Source organism: Notothenia coriiceps, unplaced genomic scaffold, assembly GCF_000735185.1.
Source record: "Notothenia coriiceps isolate Sejong01 unplaced genomic scaffold, NC01 NC01_scaffold00037244, whole genome shotgun sequence".
In the NCBI taxonomy this organism is placed as follows: Eukaryota; Metazoa; Chordata; class Actinopteri; order Perciformes; family Nototheniidae; genus Notothenia; species Notothenia coriiceps.
Genome location: NW_011369945.1, coordinates 20,217,699 through 20,227,921, shown reverse-complemented (window position 1 = coordinate 20,227,921; position 10,223 = coordinate 20,217,699). Strand labels below are relative to the sequence as shown.

At 39.9% G+C, this 10,223-nt stretch overlaps 1 protein-coding gene across 1 annotated transcript; it reads left to right on the top strand.

Annotated features, from left to right (window-relative positions):
* The first annotated feature begins 3,727 nt into the window (after positions 1-3,727).
* On the top strand, positions 3,728-7,763 carry snx4 (sorting nexin 4). Its single transcript, XM_010794355.1, has 11 exons — positions 3,728-3,876; positions 4,024-4,162; positions 5,137-5,286; positions 5,371-5,418; positions 5,512-5,567; positions 6,117-6,189; positions 6,296-6,357; positions 6,523-6,588; positions 6,766-6,855; positions 7,367-7,466; positions 7,614-7,763. The coding sequence occupies exons 1-11, from the start codon at positions 3,728-3,730 to the stop codon at positions 7,761-7,763; spliced, it is 1,083 nt and encodes a 360-aa protein (XP_010792657.1).
* Positions 7,764-10,223: the final 2,460 nt, after the last annotated feature.

Sequence of the window (10,223 nt, the reverse complement as noted above, 5' to 3'; positions counted from 1 at the left end):
ACAAGACTAATGAATCCCTTTGTTATTGTCTTTCTCATCAGGCATCTCGGATAGCTCCAACATGAGTCATACACGAGTGCTGCTATTTCTGGGGCTCAGGACTGCCTGGCAGAAAGTGAGAGGGGAGGGGTAATCAGAGCTGCTTCAGGTGCAGATATCACTGTAGTGAGGACGATACTGCTGGGATGGTCTTACAAATATATGGATTTACTACGGATGTTGTCAAATGAGCTGAGATACGACCAATCCTTCTGTACGTTCCTGTTGTTTAAATATATATAAATGTTTGAACATTTTCAGTGCACATTTGTAAGGCTTTTGACTCATAGATTATTGTTTTACTGTTAAAGATCTGGGGGCTGTGTGGCCATATGACTAATAGACAAGGGACCTAGCTATCTGCTCTGATCATGTATAATCCGCAGAAAAAGAACGTGCATAGGAGCACTAGCCATTATTAGCACGATGTGTTACATATTGATGATTGGGATGTTAGCATTTGCAGACCATTAACATGCACACAAACCTATAAAACCCACTACAGGAAAGGGAAAACCCCAAAAGACATAACAGGGCCTCTTAAAAAAAGACTTGTATCCTATAAAAAAGCTATTATTATATTTGGTGCGGGAGCTTAAAATAGAACTTCCAATTATTTCTGAATCAGGTTTTCGAAGCATATAATTGGAATTGGTTTCTATGGCTTTACATTTGTTCTTCGGGCATTATTAATATAATATTGCTGCTTGTTAGTGAATAGCTAATCATGCTGCCGCCTGTTTCTACTCACTTCAGGGTGACTGAAGTTAATATTATGTCTAATTATCATGCAATCTGTCAGAATTGGGTCTAACTGTGCTTGGGCTACTTTCTCAATATTCTTTTGTGTATTTTCTCAAAATAGAACCAATAGTAGTCATATCCAGATTTATTACCGTTCATTCAATATTGTGGCGTCATCTCTGAGTTATTAGAATAGTTATAGATTCTGTCGACTCTACCCAGCTAGTGCATCAAATAACCCTATGCACTATGAAATCTTGGGTAGGATTTGTGATGTGAAGGAACGCAATGGCTGCACAAACTGTGGGCGTGTGCCGAATCAATTATTCAGCATCCAAATGAAAACCTTGGCAGGATGATTACTTTCAGTGGGACAATAGAAACTGGGGCTGTGGATTGTGGATGATTGCGTTTGAGTTGCTATTTAGAGGCAATACGACATAACTGTGTTTCCATGCTTTTCCTGTTATGAAATATAATCCACTGCGTCTGTGTTTAATTGCAGGTCACGCCAGTGTGGCAGACTGCCTGGATCAGGACTCGTTTTGTAAACAGCGGAGGTGTTGATCTGCTTAGTTAGCTGCAGGATTGCAAAGAACTGTGAAGTGCTTTTTCTGGAGCTTGACGGGCTTGCTGTAAACAGTAAAAAATAGTGCAAGCTTAAAGGGAGATATGGCTAGAATGCCTACAACTCAAAAATAATATAGATTGATAGTAGGAGAGAGTGACAGTGAACTAGAAGGACAGAAAGAGAATAAAATATATGCATTAGCAGCTGCAGGGGTATATGCACATGGTGAGCCAGTGATTGGTCTAAAATTAAACCTCACCATGGTTGGTGCAAGAAATTTACATTTTATTCACACTTAAGAAACACACTGCAGCTCAGCACTGAGGCATCTTCAGTAACAAAAGCTCTGGTTTCATCCCACTCCACAGGAAACCAGGAGCATCTGTTGTCTCTGAATAAGCCCTGCTTCTATAGAAGAAGGCATCTTCTTAAGTCCACAAATACGAGCCTGTTGCATTGGAATTTTCATTTTAGCATGTTGTTTCCGTCAATACACAAACACACTTCCACTGTCATTTTTCCCTGTCCTGATGCAGTCTTTGTTTTTGACCATAACTGTGAGTCACGTTGCACGTCAAGCATCGAGACATGACGTAATGTGTTCAGAATGGCAGAATCTAGAGATGAAGAGGTGCGTGAAGAGACGAGCCTGTGGCCGATGCCTATTTAGATCAAGTAAAGCAGCTATTTTTGCCCAACAGCTCTGTGGAAAGATTTCTGACAGAGGACGGGCGAGGTCGCTAGTTATCCAATTTGTTGTTCAACCAAGTAAAACAACAGTGGGCACAGTGTAAGCTGTTTTACTGTCGTTGTTTCCCATAAAGGACATTTTACGTGTCTCATTAATGGGGCTGCATTACAAGTACATGGGGTCAGCTGTGAGAGGAGCTGTGTGACTCGCTCAGATACTGAAAGGAGCGGCTGTGTGGCAGGGAAAAACAAAGGCTGCCTCTCACCAATCTGGGATGTAAACAGTCACAAGAAGTCATGCCTATCTGTGCAACTTCAGAAAAAAATGCGTGACAAAAGCTACGTTTGAGGCGAGTCATGGCCCAGCACATTGTCTCATGAAAACACAACAGAAAAGAGAACCGCAGATATCAGTGTGTGCTTTGGTCCTTGTTGGATGTTCACTTCAAATTCTTCTAGAAAGGTTGACTTTCACCTCTCAGCAGCTCCATGTTTGACATCTCTACGTGACATTAAAACTGTGATAAACCAACTGCTGAGTAACTTATCTCGGGAATAAAGCGTCTCGAGGACTGTAGAAATGATTGAAATTGGTTATTTAAAAAAGGATTTTATCCACCATGTTGTCTTCAGAAAATTTCTTTCTGCCCTTACTCACTTTTATAGGGGCCTTATTATGCTTATTAGGCCTTATTATCAACCTATTATGAAGTTGGTGGAGAGGGGGAGGGAGGGCTTGTGGATATACAGAGTTGAAGAAATGAGTCTTGAGGCGGGACTGGAACAGGGTGAGGGACTCGGAGGTCTTGGGAGAGGGAGTTCCAGAGCTTCGGGGCTGCCACAGAGAAGGCTCTGTCCCCAAAGCTCCAGGAGTCTGGCGGCTGCGTTCTGAACATGCTGGAGTCTACTGAGGGAGGTGTAGCTGATGCATGAATTACAATAGTCGAGGCGGGAGGAGATGATGGTGCGAATGAGTCGCTCAGCTGCAGGGCGGGTGAGAAAGGAACGGAGTTTGGCAATATTGCGGAGGTGGAAAAATGAGATTTTAACAACTTGGCGGATGTGGGGCTCGAGGTAGAGGNGAACATCGTTAGCTAATACCTTCGCGTTCATCACAACCTGTTTGCAGCATTCGCATTTTTTATCCTAATATCTATTACTACAATAAACAGTATTTTTATTTTACTGTACAATATTTAATTTGACATTCTGTTATTGTCTATCTTATTCTATTTACATGTATATAGATAACTACATTTACAGTCTCTGCATTATTAAGCTTATTGTATTTATTTATTTATTTTAATCTGCATTACTTGCACACTGGTCTTGCAACATAATGTGCACTCTTTTATTCTAATCTTTTCTACTTCTATTTTAACTTTATTTGTATCTTTACATTTGTGTTACGTCCTATATATATTCATGTTGCATTGTTGGAGGAGCTTGGGACTTTTTCATTGCCATATCTGCACTGTAGCTACTGTGCATATGACAATAACACCTTTACATTTGAAATTTGAATTGAGGTCATTTACTGTATGACCCTTCAAGTGTTGTTATTTTCATGCTACTATAATTTGCTTAATAAATAACGTCAATATATTGTGGTTTAGATTGACAGCTGTTAGCTTACAGTAGCTTTAAAGCAAGAGGAAGCAGAAGTGTTTCCACATGGTGATAATGGTGCTGACTGTGATGCTTCAGATGGTGGAAGAGAGCCCCACTCTCCTGTGCAGGATGGAGATCTGTGTTGCCGAGTCTGAGAAAAGGAGTGGGAAAAATGCAGTGAACATGCAGGAGACGTTTACCGTCTACCTTATTGAAACACGGTGAGAATTATAAAAACGACCGCCTCATTTAAAAGGAAGTGCTGTTGGTCAAGCTGAGATGACTTGTACTTCCTGTTGTTTGAGCTCTGTTGTGCATACATTTACTTCTCAAAATACTAAACAAAATTGTTAATGGAATCCTCACAGGCCAATGGATGCTCTCGCTGAAGGTCGTAACCCAGCCCCCGACTCTCTGTGGAGGAGATACAGTGAATTTGAGCTGCTGCGGAACTACCTGTTAGTAACCTTTCCATACATCGTGGTCCCTCCTCTGCCCGAGAAGAGGGTGAGTTCAGCATCTGCTTTCGAGGATTGCAGCCTTGCTTTATGTCTTTCTTAAAGCATGTATTATAATAGGAAGTAAGTTGACAAATCACCAATGGCTTCTGGCTTACTTCTAGTCATTTTTGGAACAGTTAGGGAGCTGGATTTTTTTGCTCCATGTATTATTCAAATATCTGCCATAGAGGTAATAAATAGGAGAGAACAAGGAATCGACATTAAAGATAAATTATAGAATGCTCCATTTAAATGTAAAAGATCACGACTACTAGGGCTGCTCGATTATGGCAAAAATCATAATCTCCATTATTTGGGTCAATAATTGTAATTGCGATTATTAAATGCGATTATTCATTGACTTTGAAAACATCCATTTATTGGAGAAAATAAATGTGAACAGTATGTTTTTAACAGTTGATTACCCTGAACTTTAAGTATAATTCAACTGAAAAACAAAAAAAAAACAAAAAAACAAAAAAAATAAATACAAAAATTATTGTTTTATTTTGATTACGTTATTTTCGTAATCGTTGCAAGCCATAATCGTAATCGCGATTAAAATACGATTAATTGAGCAGCCCTAACGACTACTAATAGGAACATGTATTTACAGAATGTTTCTTTACTTGTAGGTTCCTTTGTGTGTTTTTATGATTGTTGTTTACTCCATGGGAAAAGGGACAAACATTTGGCAATTTTCAGAATGCACAACATAAAATGTCAGTGATCAATACAAAAACTAACACCAGACTACTTGGTCAATTGATTGGAGCATCACTAGCTTATCTTTAGGGCTTACCAGTTTTTTAAGGAGATTTAAACATGTTTTATTCATCTCTATGGCTTAAAGTGCAGAGAGGTGTGTAACTGTGCGTATTATTCACCAAACATACGATGCAAATCCAAGACGAATAATCCAGCTAAACAGCAATATCATCAAGTAAAACATGAACTGTCTCTTTGTTCTCCTTCATGCAGGCAGAGTTCGTGTGGCACAAGCTGTCGGCAGACAACATGGACCCAGACTTTGTGGAGCGCCGTCGGGTAGGGCTGGAGAACTTCCTGCTGCGTGTGGCATCACATCCGGTCCTCTCCAACGACAAGATCCTCCACCACTTCCTCACCGAGGTACATGCTGCAGCTGTGGGTCAGTGGTGAATGATAACAGATCTGCAGCTGATTGAATGTTGTTTTTCACCGCTGTGTGTGCAGGAACATGGCTGGAAGGAAGTGGTGTATGAGACGGGGTTTCAGGCAAAGGTATCTTGAGGAATCTCTATTCTCACAGACAATTTACTTATAAAGATGTTCAGTGTTTACAAAGCTTGACCACTTCTTGTTTCTCCTATTCAGGCGGATTCCAGGCTGAAAGCTCTCAGCGCCACCTTCAGGGTGAGAAACCCAGATAAGTAAGTGAGTGTTTTCTCAACAAAAAGTAATAAGTTCTCAATTTGGATGAAATGTTTTAATTCATGTCAAAATCATTCAGTTATACTTTAAAAGTGGGGATAACTAGATAACAGCTAACTGTTTATAGGTACAGTATTATAGTAGTTGATCATAGTATCCGTATGATCAGCCAGAGCAATTGTTTTATTATGTTTTGAATTATTATAATCTTTGTATTATTCATAATAATGTTCTTTATCAATTAATTAATCATTTGGTCCATAGAACTTGAGCACAGAATTACACCATAAAATGTCTTAAAACCAACACATTTTCACATTTGAGAACCTACAGCCATCTAATATTTGGCTTTTTTGTAAAAAAATAAAATAAAAGTCCTGTAACGGTTACCATGTTTGGATAAAAAAAAAATTCACAATCAAAATATTATTTTTAATAATTGTATTAATGTTTAAAAATGATGAATAAATGCAAACACTTTAAAATAAGTAGGCAAATGATTGTAATCCCTGTCCTCTGTACACGTGTCTTCCTTTTGTCTCACTTAGACGCTTCATGGACATGAAACACTACAGTGATGACCTGCAGTCTCACACATCTCAGCTGCTCCGGGCACGAGCTGTGAGTCTCTCTAACTTTCTTTCTCTCTCTCTCTGAGTTTCATTCAGGAATATTCAATGTTTACTTTGAATTGACTGAACTTTAATATTGTCTTTGTCTTTTCTAGAGGGTTGCAGATCGACTCTACGGCGTCTACAAGGTCCACGGGAACTATGGGAGGGTCTTCAGGTTTGACAACCGGCATATAACAACCAATCTTTGCTGTGACTTAAATGTGACCATCATAATAGTCTTAACAAAAATGTATTATATTGAATATATTTTGCAGCCAAGTGTGACAGACTCTCCCTGGCAGTTTGCTAACTTATGTGTGCGTCCATGTTTTGACTGCAGTGAGTGGAGCGCCATAGAGAGAGAGATGGGGGATGGGCTGCAGAGTGCCGGTCATCATATGGATGCGTGAGTCAATCTTCTCTGCCTTACAGATAGCCACTCTTTCTCTGTTATTATACCATATGTTTATATATAATTCCTGGACAAACATCATTTCAGATGCGTTTTACACTGTGAGGTTGATGCTGCCTCTACCCTCTGTGTTGTTAGATTAGACATTCAGTGTTTTTCACCCCCCTGTAGATATGCTGCCTCAATAGATGATATCTTAGAAGAAGAGGAACATTACGCGGACCAACTGAAAGAATATCTCTTCTATGCTGAAGCTCTGAGGTAAGACCCAATATTAGCTGAACCAGTATCTCAGAATATCTGACCAATGTTCCAGTTGCGATAGAATGCACCATATTGGAGGGAATAATCATTTCTACATTATCCTTCGCATTTTTATGGAAAGAAATGTAGGTGTTATATTAGGAGTTATGTTAATAAACACACTTATGAATGACCCCTCTATGAACTTCACCTCAGCACAGACACTATTTTCAAGCTTTGTAAGGGCATGCTTAAAACACTAGCTACAGATAGCACATAGTATGATTATATAACCATTGTTCCAGACATGTGGTCTCCCCTCATGTCTGAAGAACAGGACCATAGTACAATAACTCAAAATGATAATCTTACGTAATGTCCGTGACTATTAATATATATATTCCTGGACTCAACCCTAATCACATCTTTGTTCACTAGATATTGGTCTTTCTCTACTATGTCAAGGCTTGTACTTGAGCACAGGAGCTTCATGAAATGTGATGTTATATCGTACACTTTGCTTTGGCAGGGCAGTGTGCAGGAAACATGAGCTGACCCAGTTTGAGCTCGAGATGGCCACACAGGACCTGATATCCAAGAAGCAGCAGCATGAGGAGCTCTCTACAGGGGTACACTCAACTCCCATCGTTACTGTCATAAACCTGATGTGTTCCTGTCTGCTATTGTTAGGCCGTGATGGTTGATTCTGTCATAACCAAGGTGAGACTGTTGAGGAGATCTTCCCAACTAAATCTCTGTGATTCCGTTTTCTTTAGATTGTTCGGACGTTCTCCTTCAAAGGCATGACCAACAAGCTTTTTGGCCAAGAGGCACCCGAGCAGAGGGAGGCCAGACTGAAGCTGCTGGAGGAGCTGATAGAGGAGGGGGAGGAGGCGGTCAAGGACAAAACAGTCGAGTGCGAGTGAGTAATGGGCCCTGCTTTATATTTGAAGATAAAGCAGCCGTAAAGTTTTTTTTTTTTTAAGGAGCCCTATTGTGCTCGTTTACAGGTTCATATTTATATTTTCTGCCTTTTAAGTCTGAGACCAGGGCCCAGTCTGCTATGATTGGTTAGCTGGCTGGCTCTGTTGTGATTGGTCAACCACTTAGAGATGTCCAGCTCCATAGCCTATAACGTACAATGTGTTGGAGCGCTAGCCAATAGAAGTGTCGTGGCAGCTTTAAAATCAGCTGTGGTCCAGAGAGAATAATCAGTAAGGTAACAAACTTACAGCAACACAATATTCGTATTAAAAGCAATAAGGATCTTATACTTGCAAGTATGACGTCTCCTCCAAAGAGCACATACTGTTCTGAGTAAAACTCTCTTTATAAGAGAGACATCAAAGCAGATTTACATTAAAACATCTTTCTGGGAGGCCAGCGAATCCCGAATCTTCTCCAAAGCTGTTATTACATTCGTAATATTATCTTCTATTATTTGCCATTTCGACCTTTCATTGACAAACCACCTAATGGTCGAATACAGCTTGAAAAACCTAACACTTGGCCCGTGCCATTGTTACATACACAAGGAAAGGTTGATGCATTTGAATGAGTTATAGGAGCTTCTACTGGTTCTGATAACATAGTAATTTTCAGGATCACGCTGGGGTTGTAAATTCGAACAATACTACAAAATACAGTTTAGAATTTCACTGTCCACTTGCATTTTTCTGATTTTCCAAAAGCTCCGAGTTTCCATTGAGCACCTGTGTCGCTCCTGCATCAGATTCTCAGAGTCCCAATCAAAACTAGAATAATAATGTACACCTGCCAAAATCTCTGGCAGACACACTGATGGAGTGGATCTAAGCGAAAATAGCTCAGACCATGACACAGGGGGACCCTGTATTGCCAGAATGGAGGAATTTCCCGAACTTGTCTGTCTAGCAAGATAAGTCAGGAAAGAATAACAGGAATTCCTACCCCCCTCGCCTGGATCCCCTATTGAGTCAGTCAAATCCCCAAGGCTTCCATTTCGTCCCATCATACAAATTCCTCTTCTGCCTCCGTAGCTCATCATGTTTTTCTGATGTCATACATTCACACTCATACTGCCTAGTTGTCAAGTCAGGTTTGGTAAGGTACACCCCATAGTCAGTCATTGACACTGCTTTTGTCAAGTAACACTGTCAGTCGGGGTCAAAGGTCACTTGGTCTCAGTCTTTTGGTCATGTGTCATGCTCTGCAGAGACTTTGATATCTCAGCATAGGTAGGTATCCTTTGTCTACAAAAGCCTGACATATGCTGAGTGCCATCATTTATTTCTTCAAAATNATTGACCAATTGTTGCCTTTGAAAGACTTGTTGCAGTGTGTTTTTGGAGCCGCTGAGGAGGAGTTCAGTTTTATTGTTGTTGAGTTTGAGGAAGTTGCGTGCCATCCAGGTTTTTATTGCAGTCAGACAGGAGTCGATTTAGACGCGATCGCTACACAGAAGTACCTTTCAAATCCCATCATTTTTAAGACCTTCTAAATCATATTTAAGACCTTTCTTATTTTTTTGGTCATATTTAAGACCTTTTTAAGGCCTTAAATTCAGATTATCAAATTTAAGACTTTTTAAGACTTTTTAAAACCCCGCGGGAACCCTGGTTAGTAAAAACGTTATCAGCTATTTGTTGATTTAACTCATGTTTGAGGACATTTGATTTCTTGTAATATATTTATTTCCTCGATTTAGAGAGCAATCTGGTAAAACGTTTCTCAATGTATTATATCATGATCAGAAGGAGATATTGGGATTAAATGGCGGAAGAAAATGTTATCAATACATAAACTCCTACTGGTTTAAGATTAATCAGGTGAAAATGCCAAGAGACAACAGCCATGCTAGCGACTCTGTGACACTATGCGTGGGCATGGCTCTGAGCTAAATGCTAAAATGTTGTATTTCACTATCTTAGTGTAGCGTGTTAACTAGGGCTGTCCCGAATACCATTTTTCGGGCTCCGGATAGTCGGTAGTAATAGAGTGGCGGAGTCCCTCCCCTTCCAGGGGACCTCCATGGGACCTTATTTCGGAAAAAGTATGTATTGAAGTCAATGGAGAGAGAAAGATTATCTTTTGATCCCGTTTGAATTGTGCAACGAATTACACATATGATGTTTGTCAATTTAAAAGATAAAGTCAAAAAAATTAAAAAACTAAAGTAACTACTAACTACTACTAACTGTGAAATAACACATTTTTTTTGTGTGAAGCGCTCAATGAACTAGAACTCTGGTCTTGCATATGTCACCAACACCAAGATGGCCGTCACGTTAGCACATTTCACCTCTTTCTTTCAGAATGAAGTGAAAAGTATTAAAAGAGGTGAAAATCACTACAAGTCTGGCCATGTTGAGAACTGTACATACACAAAAGGGGAGTTAGTCGGTTCC

Bases quoted from the DNA above. Each gene is read 5' to 3' on its own strand.
- snx4 (XM_010794355.1), top strand. From the start codon at position 3,728: ATGGTGCTGACTGTGATGCTTCAGATGGTGGAAGAGAGCCCCACTCTC. The intron at 5,568-6,116 runs GTAAGTGAGTGT...TGTCTCACTTAG, and splicing joins AGGGTGAGAAACCCAGATAA to ACGCTTCATGGACATGAAAC. The intron at 6,190-6,295 runs GTGAGTCTCTCT...TGTCTTTTCTAG, and splicing joins AGCTGCTCCGGGCACGAGCT to AGGGTTGCAGATCGACTCTA.